The following is a 19,504-nucleotide window of genomic DNA, read 5'->3' as shown; positions in this document are numbered from 1 at the left end:
GCCTTGCCACACACATACCAATGTAAATCATCTAATCTTCTCATCGTCATTTTGTCTAGAATTCTTTCTACGCACCCCAAACCCTTTATGCTTCTTAGCATACTTCATATAGTAAGATCAAACTTCTTCCTCACTACAAAATGTCATTCCAACCTTGGATTCTTTGGCACCATCATCAACCTTGGGTTCTTAGACACCATCATCATTGTCGGGCCCATCATCAACCACTACTTCATCATACTCATTATCCGATAACTCTATGTCGGAAGTCATGTTGACTTAGCCTTGGAGAACCTACAATCAATATCCAATAATTGAATTAGCATATCATTTTCTTCATATTATTAACATGAGAAGATTATAAAAATTTTTATCATCACATTCAACAATTAGCATACAATTAGAAGTGGAAATTTCCATTTAGACATTCAACAATTAAATTAGCTCTGTGTTTGCTTGAAATGGCAGGTTCGTGCTTGCAACAATTAACATAGATATGGCAAGTTCACCAACCCCATATGATTGAAAAATGTATGGATTTTTGTATTTAAAGGCATTAAAAATCAGAATTACAAATTAAAATATAAATAAACATTTCATATATGCATTGTTTAACAAATGATGCGCATAGACACTTCAGAAGCTGAAAAAACGAATGATACAAATTATTTGAGACACTTCAGCAGTTATGAAAATGAACGATATATTCATTGTTTGATGAAAGGGGCTAAAACAAGGTCATGGCTACTGATACACAGAGTCCAGCCAAGCTCAATACACAGAGACAAGGTCATGGCTACCTAGTAGAGATGATTTTTTTTTTTTCAAAAGCACTTATAATTTTTACCTTTTGCTTTGATGTTGGTGGAGTCGATTGTTTCATGGAGTTTGTGGAGTTGATTCAGGGGGTCGTGTGGAGAGGTTGGAGTCGAATCAGAGCGAATCGCATGTGGAGTTTCTGTGGATGAAAAACTCGCCAGAGATGGGGCCGAGAATGGTGGTCGGAGGGAGGGGGGAGGTGGTTGCGAGGGTGGGTTCAGTCTTCACAGTTCACACACACAGACAGACTAAGCATGTGAAAGGGGCTGAAACTCTTTTTTGTCTTGATGGCATGTCACAACATGCGCTACGTCAAGCGGTTAGTTGGAGTAGGCAGTCGCAAGCGACAAGGTAGCATTTTCCATTTTTCTATAGTATAATGTTTATGTAATATAAAAAGAAATGAATCTTGTGTTTAATTTCACTATAAATTGTAAGATATAATAACTTATATAAAAGTTACATATCGATAAAATTAGCTAATTTAATAGACCTTTCATTTCGATGAAAAAATATATAATTTGCTATATGGATGTAAAAATAAAATTTTAAAAAGCACAACTTATCATCCCCTTTAAATTTTTTTATGACATTCTTTTATGGAATAATTTTCATCCATTATCAATTTTTGTAATGATATTTTAGAAATTGTTTTCTCAATAAAAACTAACAAGCGAATTTTTATAAACTCATCTTTCATTCTAGTACATAAGCTAGTTTATACAAGTTTAATGTCAAATCTGAATATTCTAGTATCATGTTAAGTATATAATGCTACAATTGAGATCTCAAATAAATGTTTTCTTACTTAATAAATTCTAAAGGATAAAAGTTCTCAACTATTTTTTCATTCAATATATATATATATATATATATAAACCTTAAATGATTATTCTAGCGTTTATTTCATTTTGAGTTCCACGTTAAGAAACTTTATATTGTATAATCAAGAAGTTTAGGTCCATATTAATAAGTTTATTATTCTCGTAAATTTAATTTTAGTTTTAAGCCTTTTTAGAATTTACCCATCAAATTGAAAGAATTTTTAGGGGCAAAGAAATTAATTTTGAAGGGATCACATCATAATTAATAATGATATACATGAATTAAATAAATTTTTAGGCCATATAACGAAAAATTAGAGAGACATTTCTACGTAAATCCAGATTTAAGAAAATTTTGGAGAGTACTTAAGGTTTATAAGAGAAATGATTTGTACAAACTCCAAATAAACAAGCTCCATACAAGCCCTTATAAAAAAGTGGATCACACCTTAAAAAAGTGTAAAAAAAATTATTCTTTATTAGTGGAACTCATTGTTTTACAAAAGACTTGTATGAGACTTGTCTATTTGAGGCTTGTATGTAGCATTACTCGGTTTATAATGATATACATCCATATGCTTTTCACAAAATAAATATAGAATTAAACAAGACATATTGGTGATAAATACTAAACTAAATTCAAGATTATTCTTTGGTTGTCACTATATTTATGAAACATTCTTAAAACTCAAGTTTGTTAATTAATTGAATCTTCATTTGAAAATCAACCCATTAATTATGAAAAACTACTTGAAACATAAAGAGATTCCACAAACTTGATCACGAGTGCTGCCACGTTTTTTTGTTTTTGTTTTTTTTCATTTTCAATCCCATGCTCCTTGTCTTGGCCGGCTTCCTCAGTGTCACCCCAAACCCAGCGTCTTGGCAGATCTTCACTTGTTTCTGTAATTTATTCCTCTTGCTCATTTTCTTTTTTGACGGAAGACAGTACCACCAACATGACTGCATGCCAAGAAACCAAAACCAGTGAAAACCAACAGAGCAACAAGCCAACCAGAAAAAATCGAACCATTTCAATGATGCAATTTCCTCTGTTGTCAAACTAGGGCTGTAATCGAGCCGAGTTGAGCCGGTCTTTAGCTTCCTGAGCTGGGCTTGACTCAAAAAATTCAAGCTCGAGTTCGAGATTTTTATTTAATATTTGTTTGAGCTCGTTCGTCTCGGTAAACTAAACTCTTAATTCAAGCTCGAGCTTGGCTCGGATTGTTTATTTATTTTTTGAAAAAATTTAATAACTAATAAATTAGATAATAAAAATTCGAATATTGAATTTGTACAACTAATAAGAAGAATCTCTAATGAATTATAAGATTTTAGAATTTTATAAATAATTAATATGTAACTAGTTGATATTTATCCATAATAACAATATATTATATGCCTACATAAATTATTAATACATACACATAATATGGTAGCATATATATATATTTCATATATGGTTTCCATATATTAGTATATTAAATTATTAAATCTTATCGACTAACTATTATATAAATTATAAAATATAACTATGAGGCATATTCAATATATATACATAAGTAATTAGGTTACATATCATATATTTAATTATAAAAGTACTATGTTTATATTATTAGCTAATATATATGTATATATATATATATATATATACATTGGTGTGTATATATATATATTTATCAATATTGAATGAGCTTTAATTGAATTGAGCTAACAAGTTGACTTGAGCATAAATAAGTGGGCCTTAAATAGCCTTAGTCGAATCAAGTCGAGTTTAATCTGATATGTGTCATTTACTAATCGAGTGTGTATCTGCTTTCACGGGCGATCATTTTTTTTTCTTAATTCGAATTCTAGTGGGCAACATACGAAAAACTAAACTAACGTAGTACAATGCCTTGTTAGTTTGTGAGATCCATTTTGTATGATCTCTTTGTGCCTCTAGTAGTCTAACTATGACACTACATTCTCTCTAAATTGTTAATATTCAAATGTTTGCTTGAGTAATATCTAGCTGTCAGCAAATATTTAGGGTTTATTTAATTTGTTTATATCTCTCATTTAAAGTTCTCAAATTCATATAAGAACTCGAGGCATGTGGTACTAGAGAATTTTATGCACTTCACAAATTTAAAACTTGTAACTACTATTATACATCAATATTGCACATGATGATCAAGACTTGCTGGCAAGTGGGAAAAATACAACACCAATCAGTCACAACATATGGATAGAATGTTATGGTTGAGAGAAGCTGTGAAGGATGAAGGTGCAGAAGTGTACATCTTGGAATGAGGTACAAAGATTTGGAGAAGATGGTTATGGGGTTGAAAAAGTTGCATGAATAGCAAGAGAAAAGAGTGGAAGACCATCAAGGCGCGTTGGAGGAATTGAGTTCCAAGATGGATTTGTTATTGGAAGCAGTTAATGGGGGAAGGATGGGTTCATGTAATGGTAATGGAAATGGCAGGCATGATGATGGGATGAACATTGAACATTCAGGGGTGTCTAGAGGAATGCCTTTTCAATCCATTAAAATTGAGTTTCCCAAATTTGATGAAAAGAATCCCACGAGTTGGGTTTACAAGGCTAATCATTACTTTGCCTTACATCCCATTCTAGATGGGCAGAAGATTCTTATATCTTCATTCTCTATGGAGGGCAATGCACTGATTTGCTTTCAAGATGCCGAGGAGACTAGAAATTTCAATACATGGGAGTCCTTTGTAACAACTTTACAACTGAGGCTTGGTAATTCTTCCTATGATGATCCAATGGAAACCATTGCTAGGCTGAGACAAACTGCATCTTTGTCTACATACAAGTCCTAGTTTGAGGTAATTTCCAATTGTTTGAAGGGTTTGTCTGAAATAAGGGTTAATTACACTTTACCCCTCGAATATTTACTCAATTCACATTGTGCCCCTGAAACTAATAATAACATCAAAGTGGACTCTCAAACTTTCAAAACTTCCCAATCCCCCCCCCCTTTTGTCTACCAACATCGTTAAATCTAATAAAAATTTACTACATGTGCTACTCATGTGCATAACATTTACTGCAAATATGTAATTTTTATCTAATTTATTATCGTTAACCATATAAAATATAAAATAATATATACTATCAATTAATAATAAATCATAAATCATTAAATAATTTTTTTTATTAATTTATATATGGTTAATGAATATCAAATAATTTCATTGTGTACATAAATTATTCATACTTACTTGCAACTTAGGTATAAAATAAATTTATATATGGTTAATCAAATTTATTATTAATTGATAGCATATATTATTTTATATTTTATATGGTCATGTGGGTAAGGCACTAGATTTATCTACTTATGAGAATGAGTTGCTAGCTTTAGTGTTGGCTTTGAAGAAGTGGATGCCTTATTGTTAGGGGCTACTTTTGTCATAAGAACAAATCAGCAAAGTTGAAGTTTTTGTTGGAGCAGAAGATTGGCACACCTTTAGAACAAAAGTGGATAAGTAAGCTTCTTGGTTATGACTTCATAATTGAGTATTAAAAAAGGTAAAGAGAATGTAGTTGCTGATGCACTTTCAAGAAAATGTGAAGGGTCAGAAGAATTGAAGGCCTCTTATTTGCTAGATGGTGAGGTTTATGAGATTTGTGGGAAGCTACATCAGGGTTCTTTACCTAATCATGCATTTGAGGTCAAGAATGGCTTGTTGTTTAAGAAGGGAAGATTGTTTTTGTCATCAACATCTCCATTAAAGCAGAAAATTTTGCACTTTATACATAGCAGTGCAGTGGGTGGGCATTCAAGATATCAGAAGTCATTACATAGAGCTAAGGCAGATTTCATTTAGGCTGGTATGAGGAAGGATATAAATAAATTTATTAGAGAATGCTCAGTGTGTCAGAGATGCAAGGTGGAGAATTTGCAGCCAGCAGGCTTATTGCAACTCTTGCCAATACCTACAAGATCCTAGAGTGACATCTCCATGGGTTTCATTGAAGCTTTGCCAGTGTCAAAAGGATTTTCCGTGATTTTTGTAGTAGTTGATAGATTTACCAAATATGCACACTTTCTGCCATTGTCTCATCCTTATACAACAGCAACAGTTGCTCGATTGTTCATTTCTCAGATTTTCAAGTTACATGGAATGCCAGCATCCATTGTGATAGATAGAGATGTGGTGTTTACTAGCACTTTTTGGAATGAATTGTTTAGACTTAATGGGACAAGGTTGAACTTTACCTTAACTTACTATCCTCAATCAGATGGTCAAACTAAGATAGTTAACAAGGGGATCCAACAGTATTTGAGATGTTTTGTGAGTGAAAGGCCTAGGCAATGGGTTCATTGGCTACCATGGGCAGAATGGTGCGCGGTTTAATACTTCCACACATTCCTCAACAAGAATTACTCCTTTTGAGGCTTTGTATGGCATTTCACCTCCCTCTTAATGCAGTATGTAACGGGTACTACACAAAATCATGTTGTAGATTCTGAGTTGAGGTCGAGGGAAGAGATTTTGGCATTATTGAAGAAAAATCTCTTGATTGCATAGTCTGTAATGAAGCAGAATTAGGATAAGAGGCACACTTAAAGACAGTTTGAGATGGGTGATTTTGTTTATTTGAAGGTGCAGAAGTATAAGCAAAGGAGTCTTTCCACTGGTCTTAATCCTAAATTGGTTCCTAGATATTGTGGCCCATTCAAAGTGCTGGAACGTACTGGGCAAGTGGCTTATAGACTGGTTAAAGAGATCAGATATACAACAAAGACAGACAGCTGAGGGAATTAGCTCGAGCTAGCTGTACGTTGGAAAATAAATGTGAATGCAAGTACTGCAAGAACTCCTCGGCCATCTTTCCTATCTTGTTTTTCTTAGGGTACTTTTGGCTTTGGCATTTTCCAAAGTAAAACCCAGCTTATAAGAATAATGACCAAGAATTGACTCAACTCAAGGTCTTTCACCCCCGGCATATACGGGTATCACCCCTATTAATCAGTCATCATCTTCGGTTCAAATTGGCATTTTTCAATATATGAGAGAGGGAGAGAGGGAGAGAGAGAGGTCTCTACACGTTTCTACGTGAAAGATAACATCAAATGAGAGGGCTTATAGTTAGTGGAGTGATTTGATGTGTTGAAGTTGAAATGTGAGTGCATGGCCGGGACCTTGTGTTTCCAGGTCACTCTAACTTTCTCCCACAAATTAAACAAATATTTAACCATTTGATTTGGCGTTTCTTAATTTAAAATAAAATTATAAATATATAAATATATATTCATATTATATATATATAATTATATATCATTACTCTTCTTTACCTAATATTGGATTATTCTATCCACCAAATCAATTAACCTTAATCATGCTATTATATTAATAAGCGCATGTCTGGAGTTGCGTTAGGATCAACGTAAAAGTCTTTAAATATCTTCAAAAGCTCTTTAAAGATAAAATTGAATTGTTTAGTTGTTACATATTAAAATATTTTTTAATTTAAAAAAAAAGTTAAAAAGTATGTTTTAGACGCATCATTTTAAAAAATTGAAACGTAATTTCAATTTAAAAAAAAAGACATTCAATTGACAAAAATACCTATACAATTTTTAAATAATTACAATTTTACCCTTTTGTCTTATCATAGGCATGATAGTACCTCAAATGACCTTTTAAATCATTTCTACCTTAAAAAATATATATTGTTTATATTATTTTCAAACAAATGCAACATGTTTGAAAGTGATTTAGACATATGGTTACAAAAAAGTAAATAACTTTTTAATGGTAGAGATTCTTCCTTTTTTTTTTTTTTTTGAGAAAAACCGAATACTTCATATTAATAATTCACCCAAGAAGGTAGTGAATACATTGAGAATAATCCTCTACATGAATGGATTCTTTAGAGAAGTCTAATGAACTCTTTGCCAAAGTATAAGCCACTACATTAACCTATCTAGGAACATGCTTAACAGACCATGGACTAACTTGTTCTAGCAACAACTTGATATCTTGACAGATTAAGCTAGTTGAATTCTAGTTATCCTCCCTTCCATTGATAGCTTTTACCACAATCATGGAATCTCCTTCAAGAATAATATTTGTGAGACCGAGCTCTATACAAAATTGAACTGCTCTTAAGGCTGCCAATGCTTCCCTTAGCAATGGATCCGGGAAAGAAGCTCGAGATGATCTGAGAGTGGCTGTAACTAGTCCCTTACAGTCCCTGACAGCTACTCCAATGCCTACCCTACAATGAATTTTGTCTATGGCTGCGTCCCAATTCACCTTGAAACTGGTCAAGTGGTGGCTTACTCCATTGGAGAGGAGATTGAACTTGGTTGATTTTCTGTTTTTAAGGACTCCTTGCCATATGTAAATTTGAGATACATGTAGAAACCAGGTTATTAACTTGTTGAGGGGAGGAAAACTGAGTTTCAAATATCCACTTGTTCCTTCTGAGCCAGAGCTGCTTTGTGGTGAATGCCAGTGCTTGATGTTCCTCCTCTAGAAGAGTTGAAAAGAGTTGTTCCAGAATTACACTTACAGGGGCCTCGTCAATACTGCATTTTTGGAGTTTTCTCGAGCTGCTGCTCCACACATCCTAAGCAGCTATACATGTCCAAAGGGAATGAGAAGTGGTTTCTGGTTCAGACAGGCAAATTGGACATAAAGGGGAGTCGATCACATTTCTTCTATGTAGGTTCACCTTTGTGGGGAGTATGTCTTTGGCAGCTCTCCATAGAAAGATTTTGAGAGCATTTGGGACCTGAAGCTTCCAAATGTGTTGCCATATTTCTGTGTTGTGAGATGGCTCTGAAGTTTGTCCCAGCTTTTTAGTTTTAAGTGACATTTGAAGATGATATGTAGATTTCATTGAAAATTTACCATTTACAGTGCATCTCCAATTCAGTTTATCATTGCTTTTGCATGGACTGATATGAATCTTTGATATGATTGAGGCTTCAACTAGGCTGAATAAGTCTTGGATCAAGGACATTTTCCATTGAAGGGAGTCTTGGTCAATTAGAGAGGCCACCGTAGCCTCCTGGGGTAGAATCCTTGGATAGGATTGTATTTTGTAAGAAGATGGATAAGGGACCCATCTATCTGATCATATTTTAATACTTTGACCATTCCCTACCTTCCATAGAAGGCCTTCAAGTAGTAGAGGTCTAGCTACTGTGATACTTTTCCAGACAAAAGAGTCACCATTCCTTACTTTAGCATTGTAGAAATCTTCTGAAGGGTAGTACTTTGCTTGGAGTACAGGTGCTGCAAGTGAAGATGAGTTTGTGCGAAGCTTCCATCCTTGCTTTGCCAAGAGAGCTTTGTTAAAATCTTCAAAATCCCTGAAACCCAAACCCCCCTTTTGTTTAGGCTTTCCCATTTCCTGCCAACTAAGCTAGTGCATATTGGATTTTTGGTCTCTCAAGCCCCACCAAAAGGATTGCATGCTCTTATTAATGTTCCGTAGGATACACTTAGGAATTAAGAAAATAACCATGCAATATGTGGGAATTGCTTGGATAACTGCCTTTAGAAGGATTTCCTTTCCTGCTTGGGATAGAAAGTTGGTTTTCCAGCTACAAATCTTGCCTTTAATTTTATCCAGGATATGGTTGAAGGCCCTTGTTTTGTTCTTGCCTACATATGAAGGCAGACCTAGGTATTGCTCAAAGGGACCCGAGATTTGAATCCCTGTAGTAGCCAAGATGGTTTGTTGGATTTCAGGCTTGGTATTCTTACTGAAGTAGATGGAAGTCTTCCCAAGGTTGAGCCTCTGACCAGATGCTAATTCATAGGCTCTTAGTGTGCTGTGTAATCTAGACCATTCCAAAGCCTGAGCCTTACAGAAGACAAGGCTGTCATCTGCAAAAAACAGGTGATTAACAGTAAAGGAGCCACGAGTAATGAGAATTCCAGAGATGAGCCCCTTTTGTTCAGCTTGGTTTAAAGCAAAGCTAAGCATTTCTGAGCACAAAATGAAAAGATAGGGAGAAAGGGGATCTCCCTGTCTAATACCCCTGGTGGGTTTGAAGGATGCTTGAGGAGTTCCATTTAGAATGATGGAGTAAGAAACTGTGCCAATACATTGCATAATAAGATCAACCCAACCCTTAACAAAACCCATCTTAAGCAAAGCTGCTTGTAAAAAGGACCACTCTATCCTATCATAGGCCTTACTCATGTCGAGTTTGAGAGCCATAAATGCATACTTTTGCTTCCTCATTATGTTTTGCATGGAATGTAGCAATTCAAAGGCTACAATAGTGTTATAAGAGATCAACTTTCCAGGGACAAAAGCACTTTGTGTTTCTGAAATCAGAGAAGGTAAAATGGCTTTTAGTCTGTTTGCAATAACCTTTACAATGATTTTGTAGAGTACATTGTAAAGGCTAATGGGTCTGAAGTCTGAAACAAACAAGGGGGAGTTCTTTTTGGGAATTAAGGCGATGAAGGTATTGTTAATGGCCTGAAAGCCAGTTTTCAAGGTGAGCAATTTAAGGACAATAGTAACTACATCATTCCCCACAGTAGACCAATGGTTCTAAAAAAATAGGGCAGGAAACCCATCTGGTCCAGGAGAACCCAGTGGATTCATATAAAAAAGGGCCCTTTCAATTTCCTCTCGAGAGTAGTTCTTAGTAAGGTTTGAGTTCATCTCAACAGTGATCCTTGGATGGAAACTTTCTAAAAGGTCTTCTATTCCTACAGGATTGGAAGAGGAAAAAAGATCCATGAAGAAGGCCTGAAATTCTCTCCCAATATCTTCCTTGGTTGTAAAACAGTCACCATTCTCAGTCTCAATTTTAACAATTAAGTTTTTTTGCTTCCTTTGAGTGGCACACTTATGGAAGTATTTGATATTTCTGTCACCATGTTGAAGCCATTTTTGTTTGGCTCTTTGGCACCAAAACTGATCCTTTTCCTCAAGCAAATGTCCATTTCCTTCTATAGAGTTATGCTCTGAGCATTATCTATCCCAGTGTTAGCAGCTTGTAAAGATCTTAATCTGTCTCTTTTGTGAGCAAGTTCCTACTTGGATTTCCTTCTTGATTCATGGTTCCATTGTCTCAACTAGAATTTGCACCTCTCAAGGCCCCTTCTGGTCACGTCAGCTTTGGTTCCAACTTTGAGAGAGCCCTGCCAAGCTCTTTTAATAATCTCCTCACACCCATCCTTCTTGCCCCAAGCAGCCTCATATTTGAATATCCTCTTTATTGGATTTTGGATTAGTGCAAAATTTTTACTGGAAATCAGGACAGGCAAGGTAGTGACTGAATTAATGTCATAGAGACCATTGACAAGGGCCCTGTCCAGCCTCTCTTTAGTGAACTCTGAACCCTCTCGATTGTTACATCAGGTGTATTGGGAACCCTCATAACCAAGATCCCCCAATTCAAAATCCATTAGTGCTTGTCTGAAATCATCCATTTGTTTATTAGGCTTGGTAGGACCACCCAACTTTTCTAAAGGTAAAAGTTATATTATCTACCGCAATCTCAAACATGCAATAAAAGGTATTTACAGACTTTCTTGCTTTACTCTTTTTTCTTGGACAAATGAATAATAGTATAAGGAAATAATAGAATAATAATTCAAAATAAAAACCTTTCATCAATTAATTTTATTATTTCAATTGGTATTTTGTATATCCTTAATTGTATCTTTAAAAATTAAAATTTGGAGAAGTGATTTATGAATATACTTGTAATAGAAATAAAAAATATTTCATTTAGCGTATTTAAAATACGTTATATATTTTACAAACATGAATGGAGAGGACATCCCGACCAGTTAGCCCCTAAAATGAACTTGGGCCCTTATCAAACGACTAAAGCCCATATCATGACCGAGAGGTCTAGCCCAGTACAAAGAGAGCCCAGCCCGTGGCCAATAATGACCAGATAAGCCAATATCGACGGGATAGCTATCTAATCGACAACAAAAGATGAAGGAAGTTAGCATTCAAATTCACTAAGAGATGAATCCTCATCTCTAAATTTGAATTCAAATAAAAGGTAACTACTATCTAATGAGGAAACAAAGATAACTCATGGAGCTCTATATAAAGAAAAAACCCAGGTAAGTAAAGGGATCGAATAATTGTTATTATTATTGTTATCCTCAAATTACTGACTTAGGCATCAGAGACGTTCCCTCGGACCCCTGTGCTCTCTACACTTTGGTTGCAGGTGATCGTGAGGTGGTGCCTGTGAAACACGTCCATAACATTTGGCGCCGTCTGTGGGATCTGTTAAGTCTCACACTTTGCGTGCCTTTCACATGCCCATCACCACTTGGTCTCAGGTAACTAGAGATCAGGGAGAAACTTCACAAAACATGGAGGAGAAGATTGCGGAAATGGAGGAAATGATAATGAAGCTTACCGCAGAGGTGGATTCCTTGCGTAAGCAAAATGAGACTCTTAAGTCACAAAATGGGCTGTCAGGCGAGGATGTGACACCCAGTCAGGTCGACAGGGTAGAGATGGAGGCAAGTAGTGCGGGAAAAGGCCATCAAGAAAACGAGGAAGTGAAGAAATTGCACCACGATGTACATAGCTTGATAGATAAATATGAGGAGATGGCCAAAAAGATAGGGACATCCTCTTCGGTCGATCAGTTGCTGTCCAACACAAATCTACCATTTTCTACGGAAATACTGACGATGCCCTTGCCCATGAAATTTAAAGTACCATTAACGGACCTATACGATGGCTTAAAGCCTCGAAAGATCCCGTGGAATACTTTGAGACTTTCAAAGCCCATATGACGCTTCACGGATTCCCAGGGGAAACAAACTCCATAGAAAGTTTTGAAGAGCTGGGCCGACAGTTCTTGACCCAATTGATGGCGAGCAGAAAGTGCAGAAGACCCTCCGTGTATTTATTGACTGTCAAGCAGCTGGAGGATGAAAGTTTGAAAGCATATTTGACACGCTTCAATAAAGAAAAAATGACGACCGACCAAGACGAGAAAATCATGCTAGCAGCACTATTGGAAGGTGTTTGGCCGAGAAGCCCTTTCATGGCCGAGCTGGCTCGAAAAACCCCTTCCACCTTACAAGAGTTCATGGACAAGGTTGATGATTTTATTAATGCTGAAGACACCTTGATCGCTTTAACCACCCAACCAGAAAGGAGGAGTGAGCGGGAAACGAAAGGAGGACAGAGGAAAGACCGAGATGGAGAACAAAAGGCAAAGAGCGACCAACAAGAGTCAAGGCAAGATGGTAATGTAAGAAGGCATAATGACGGTTATGTACACTATTTGGAAAAAACAAAGGAAGAAGAACCAACTGAGAACAAATGGCAAATCGAGAAGTACTGCACTTATCGTAAGACAAGGGGACACAGAACCGAGGACTGTTACAACCTGAAATGAAAAGTAGAAGAAATGAGAAACAATGGTGAGTTGGAGCGATTGATCGCCTAGAACATGACCCCCTCACACGACGAGCAAACAAACAAAAGAATGAGTACAAAAAATGAAGAAGTAAGAGCCCCAGGCGACGGGAATCACCAAAAAGGGAGAGGAGGTCAATGAACTTAGGGACTGAAGAACAAGAGTAGATGAAAACCGAAGAAACCAACCTCTGGGCGAGATACACACTATTGCCGGACGATATGCAGGAGGTGGCCCAACTTCCTCAAGAAGAAAGACCTATGCAAGGTGGGCAAGATATGAAGTCTATAACGTAGAGATCAGGCCCGTCAAACAGCCCTGAGTACAAGGATCTCCCACAATATCTTTTGACGAGGAAGATTGCTAAAGGGTTGTATATCCCCATGATGATGCTTTGGTAGTAACAATGTTGGTGGCAAATTTTACCACCAGGAGAATATTGATTGACAATGGAAGTTCGACGAATATCTTGTTTTGGGATGCTTTCAGCAAAATGGGAATCGACGAAGAATAGTTGAAACCAGCACCAACTACGTTGAAAGGGTTCGCTAGAGATGTGGTGCAACCAATAGGGTCCATTATGTTACCAATATCTATGGCATAGACCCTTATGTTACCACGACGATGACTGAGTTTTTAGTAGTGAGAACTCGGTCGACATATAATGCGATGATTGGGCAATCTACGTTGAATGCATTAAAGGTAATTACCTCGAGCTATCATCTAAAAATAAAGTTTCCAATAAACAAGATACATAGACCAAAAGATATAGGCGAAGTACGCGATGAGCAAGTCTTTGCCAAAGAATATTATGTGCAGAAACTCAGACAAAAGTAAGGAGAAGTCAGGATCGCATTCGGTTCAAATTGGCATTTTTCAATATATGAGAGAGAGAGAGAGACAGAGGGAGGTATCTACACGTTTCTACGTGAAAGATAACATGAAATGATAGGCTTATAGTTAGTGGAGTGATCTGACGTGTTGAAGTTGAAATGTGAATGCATGGTTACCAGGTCACTCTGACTTTCTCCCACAAAATAAACAAATATTTAACCATTTGGTTTGGCGTTTCTTAATTTAAAATAAAATTATAAATATATATATAATTATATATCATTACTCTTCTTTACCTAATATTGGATTATTCTATCCACCAAATCAATTAACCTTAATATATTATACTAATAAGGGCATGTTTGTAGTTGCGTTAGGGATCAACGTAAAAAGTGTTTAAATATCTTCAAAAGCTCTTTAATGATAAAATTTAATTGTTTAATTGTTATATATTAAAATACTTTTTAATTTAAAAAAGTTAAAATGTACATTTCAAATGCATCATTTTAAAAAAGTGAAACTTAATTTCAATTTAAAAAAAAAGACCTTCAATTGACAAAAATACCTATATAATTTTTAAATAATTACAATTTTACGATTTGGTGTTATCATAGGCACCATAGTACCTCAAATGACTTTTTAAATATTTTTTTTTCTTAAAAACTATTTTTTTTATATTATTTTCAAACAAATGCAGCATGTTTAAAAGTGATTTAGACATATGGTTCCTAAAAATTAAATAGATTTTTAATAGTAAAACTTCTTACTTAAACTCTATAACTAAAATTTCTAAAGCTAAAAGTTATATTACTGCCGCAATCTCAAACATGCAGTAAAATGTATATATAGACTTCTTGCTTTACCCTTTTTTCTTGGACAAATGAATAATAGTATAAGGAAGTAATAGTATAATAATTCAAAATAAAAACCTTTGATCAATTAATCTTATTCTTTCAATTGGTATTTTGTATATCCTTATTTGTATCTTTAAAAATTAAAATTTGGAGAAGTGATTTATGAATATACTTGTAATAGAAATAACATATTTCATTTAGCGTATTTAAAATAAGTTATATATTTTATAAACATGAGAAAATAAATTTCTATAAAAACTTGAAAAGTAAATAGCATATATTAGTTTTTGAGATCCTCATCAATGGAGGTGCACGTACAATCTGGGGTTCAAGTTACGAAAGTGTAACCTTAACCCGAGCCGAATGAGTAAATGAGTAATCCAAATTCATATAATTCGATTTCGTGTCGAGTCTGCTGGATTCGATATGCTTTAAGTTATTACTAAACATGAACAAAAGATCTAGTTTCTATATTAGCACTTATTAATTAATAACCTATTTGTTGATGTTGTGTTTCACGAGCCTGGACAACTCCACGCCAATAGTGATTCGATGTATGTGATTTGGAGCTCTTGGCAGTATTTCGGTGCGGCTGTATGGTGGCGGTTCGTACGTCCATGGCAATGAATGAAAAATAAGTGCAGGAAAAGTAAAAGAGATAGATACCAATATTTACGTGGTTCGGCAACAGGCCTACGTCCACTGGGGTTCGGGGAGGGAAATCTCCACTATAATATATCTGTTTACAGTTACTCATGGATTCTCATATCTCATTGTATAGAGAAGGTTGTAGCTCTTCCTGTTTGAGACATTGTCTTCCTTGAGAGGCTGCTTGAAGAAGAATATCTGATTGTAGGAGAGTTTAGTCTGTGTGAGAAGTAGCAGTCGATCATTTATCCGTCTATTCGTCTCAATATCTCCATCGATCCCTCTTGATCCGTCCCCTTGATGTTGTCTGGGCATCCCCTTTTATATGTTTTCCTGACCCTTTACTGTACATGCAGCCTGCCATGAGTTGGCAGATCTTCCATGCGTGAACACTTTGCTTTCTTCCCCTGACCCTCTGATTTTATAGCCCTCATATCCTTATTGTCTCCCTCTTGTCTCTTTCCTTGTCTCCCATCTTGTCTCTAGTGATGGCTTGGTGGGCTGGACCAAATTTATGGGTTATGGTCATTTTTCCTCTTCACAAAACGTCGCTAATTTTTAGCAAACTTGTGGGCTGGAAATTATAAAAGTTTTTCTTTATGAGAATTTCTGACCTGGGTGGGTATGTTGAAGCTGAACAAGTTTGCGAACTGATATCCAGTATTAAGGCATACGTGTATGCTATGAGGGCGAAGCTCGAATGTGGCGGGAGATGTACTCGACCACGTATGATGCGAGCGCGGAGCTTGAATGTGGGATGTACTCGACCGCGTATGGTGCGAGCGTGGAGCTCGAATGGTGTGGGAGATGAACTCGACTGCGTAAAGCGCGAGCGTGGAGCACAAATGGGGCGGGAGATGGACTTGACTACATAAAGTGTGAGCACAGAGCTCAAATGGTGCGGGAGATGGACTCGATTGCGTAAAGCATGAGTGCGGAGCTCGAATGGTGCGGGAGATGGACTCAACCGAGTAAAGAGCGAGCGCAAACCTCGAATGGTGCAGGAGATGTACTCGACCATTAAAGTGCGGGCGCGGAGCTCGAATGGTGTGGGAGATGGACTCGACCCTGTAAAGCGCGAGCGCGGAGCTCGAATGGGGCGGAGATGGACTCGACCATGTAAAGCGAGAGCGCGAAGCTCGAATGGTGCGAGAGATGGACTCGACCGCATAAAGGGAGAGTGCGGAGCTCGAATGGGGTGAGAGATGGACTTGACAACATAAAGCGCGACTGTGGAGCTCAAATGGTATGAGAGATGGACTCGACCGCATAAAGTGTGAGCGTGGTGCTTGAATGGTGTGGGACATGGATTTGACTTCGTAAAGCTCAAGCGTGGAGCTCGAATGGAGCAGGAGATAGACTCGACCGAGTAAAATGCAAGCTTGGTGCTCAAATGGAGCTGGAGATTGACTCGACCACTTAAAGTGCGAGTGTGGTGCTCGAATGGAGCGGAAGATGGACTCGACTGCATAAAGTGCGAGTGTGGTGCTCGCGAGAGTCTGGTGACTTAGTCTTGTTGATGGAGATTCCGTTAATGAAGATTTCGCTGATGGATATTCCGGTGATGGAGATTCTATCACTGCCAATGCATTGCAGGCAGCAACCTTGCACGAAGCTCGACAAGTCTTTGGGACTTGCATTTCGAATAGCTGTTAGCAGGGAAAAGCTCATGGCTCTGGTCCTGTGCTTTATACTTCGTGGCCGATCTGAAGACCGGGCTTGTAACCTGCGAAGGTCGGCAAGTCCAATCTCAGGACTGGCTTGTATTTCGACTGGCTCTTATAGGTTGGCAGAGCCTGAGGGCCCTGCTCTCTCGTCATTACATCAAAGGCAGCAACCTTGTACAAATCTCGACAAGTCATTGGGACTTGCATTTCGAATAGCTGTTAGCAGGGCAAAGCTCATGGCTCTAGTCCTGTGCTTATACTTCTGGTCCTGTCGCCGGGCTTGTACCCCACGAAGGTCAGCAAATCCAATCTTAAAACTAGCTTGTATTCTGACTAGCTCTTATTGGTTGGCAGAGCCCAATAACCCTACTCCCTCGCCAATGCATCTCAGGCAGCAACCTTGCACAAAGCTCGACAAGTCATTGGGACTTGCATTCGAATAGTTGTTATCAGGGCAAAGCTCATGGCTCTGGTCCTATGCTTTATACTTCGTGACTGATCTAGAGATCGGGCTTGTACCCTGTGAAGGTCGGCAAGTCCAATCTCAGGACTGGCTTGTATTCCGATTGGCTCTTATAGGCTGGTAGAGCCCAAGGGCCCTGCTCTCTAGCTAATGCATCTCAGGCAGCAACCTTGCAAGAAACTTGACAAGTCATTGGGACTTACATTTCGAATAGGTGTTAGCAGGGCAAAGCTCATGACTCTGGTCCTATGCTTTATACTTCATGGCCGATCTAGAGACCCGACTTGTACCCCGCGAAGGTCGGCAAGTCCAATCTCAGGACTGACTTGTATTCTGACTGGCTCTTATAGGTTGGCAGAGCCCAAGGGCCCTGCTCCAATGCCAATGCATCGCAGGTAGCAACCTTGCATGAAGCTCAATAAGTCATTGGGACTTGCATTTCGAATAGTTGTTAGCAGAGCAAAGCTCATGGCTCTGGTCCTGTGCTATATACTTCATGGCCGATCTAGAGACTGGACTTGTACCCCGTGAAGGTCGTCAAGTCCAATCTCAAGATTAGCTTGTATTCCGGCTGGCTCTTATAGGTTGGCAGAGCCCAAGGGCCTTGCTCCCTAGCCAATGCATCGTAGGTAGCAACCTTGCACAAAGCTCAACAAGTCATTGAGATTTACATTTCGAATAGCTGTTAGCGGGACAAAGCTCATGGCTCTGGTCCTATGCTATATACTTCGTGGCCGATCTAAAGACCGGGTTTGTTTCTGGTAGGTCGGGCGGTTCTTGACCTTTCACTCCCGGCAGTTCGTTCTAATGAAGCTGTATTGGGTACTGAGTGGTGCCCAGATGACCCATATTGCCGATGTTTGCCATTTTGAGCCATAAGAAATAATTTTGTTAGTAGACTTCAAAATTCACATGAATTTTGAGAGTGACAAACCTGGAGTTGTTGTTTAGTTAGGGGAGAGTCCGTGCTTGCCTGTGCAGCAGTGTAGAGCAGAACAGCATAGCAGAGCAGCATAGCCGAGCCGAGCCGAGCAAAAAAATCGAACTGAGTAGAAAAGCCGAACCGAGTAGAACAGACTAGTCTCATGCAAGTTGTGCAATTTTGTCAATTTTGTATGGGCAACTGGTCTAGTCCGCCATAGGCTTCCCATACATGGTGGACGTCATGCATGTGACTTCATGCGCAGGTGAGGTATCTTCCAGTACATGATAGTTGTAGTCGTGCGATGGTTTTCGAGTAGGTGCTTCATGTGCAATGGTTTCCGAGCTGAAGGAAGTCCAAGTAGGTGCTTCACGTGCAATTGAGTTTCTGAGCTGAAGGATTCATGCATTGAAGTGTATGCTCCCGCGCGGTAATCTCCGAACAATAGTTTTCCATGAGGGTGACTCCCAAGCATGAACAGGCTAGATCTTACTTTCTTGACTTGGTGGTTTTCGTGGTTTTAACGTTTTCGAGTTGGTGGTTTCTGTTGTTTAACGTTTCCGAACTGGTGGTTTCCATTGTTTAACATTTTCGAGCTGGTGCTTCTTGTATATTGCAAATATCGTGCATGTCTTTATGTGCAGGCGAAGTGTCATCCCGTGCAGTAGCTTCTCATGTAGTGGTTTTCGAAATGAGTGACTCCATGAAGGTTCTTCCCGTCTAGTGTTTTCTGAGCAGAGGAACCCCGTGCAGAGGCTTATAGAGTTGAGGTACCGAGCAAGTTGAGAGACCTAGCGAGTTGAAGGAGTCCATGTCTGTAGTTACCCAGTTGAGGGACCCCATGCATGTAGTTGCCGAGCTGAGTTTGTGCTTGTAGTTACCGAGCTGAGGATTTCCCATGCTTGTAGTTATTGAGCTGAGGGAAGTCCTACAGCGGTTACCGAACTGAGTAGTTCGTGTAGGCGGTTATCGAGCTAACTAGTTCGTGCATGATTTGTTTTCTGGAGGGGGAGCCAGCCTATGCCTGCCATGGTGGTTGAAGGACCATTTCCAGGGCTCCAAAAAGGTGTCG

General features: G+C 38.1%; 1 protein-coding gene across 1 annotated transcript; it reads left to right on the top strand.

Moving 5' to 3' along the window:
• The first annotated feature begins 12,408 nt into the window (after positions 1 to 12,408).
• On the top strand, positions 12,409 to 13,023 carry LOC108998142. The gene has a single exon (XM_018974612.2). The coding sequence runs from the start codon at positions 12,409 to 12,411 to the stop codon at positions 13,021 to 13,023; it is 615 nt and encodes a 204-aa protein (XP_018830157.2).
• Positions 13,024 to 19,504: the final 6,481 nt, after the last annotated feature.

Source organism: Juglans regia, chromosome 6, assembly GCF_001411555.2.
Source record: "Juglans regia cultivar Chandler chromosome 6, Walnut 2.0, whole genome shotgun sequence".
In the NCBI taxonomy this organism is placed as follows: domain Eukaryota; kingdom Viridiplantae; phylum Streptophyta; class Magnoliopsida; order Fagales; family Juglandaceae; genus Juglans; species Juglans regia.
The sequence above is the reverse complement of the archived record's forward strand: the minus strand, read 5'-3'. Positions and strand labels throughout refer to the sequence as shown.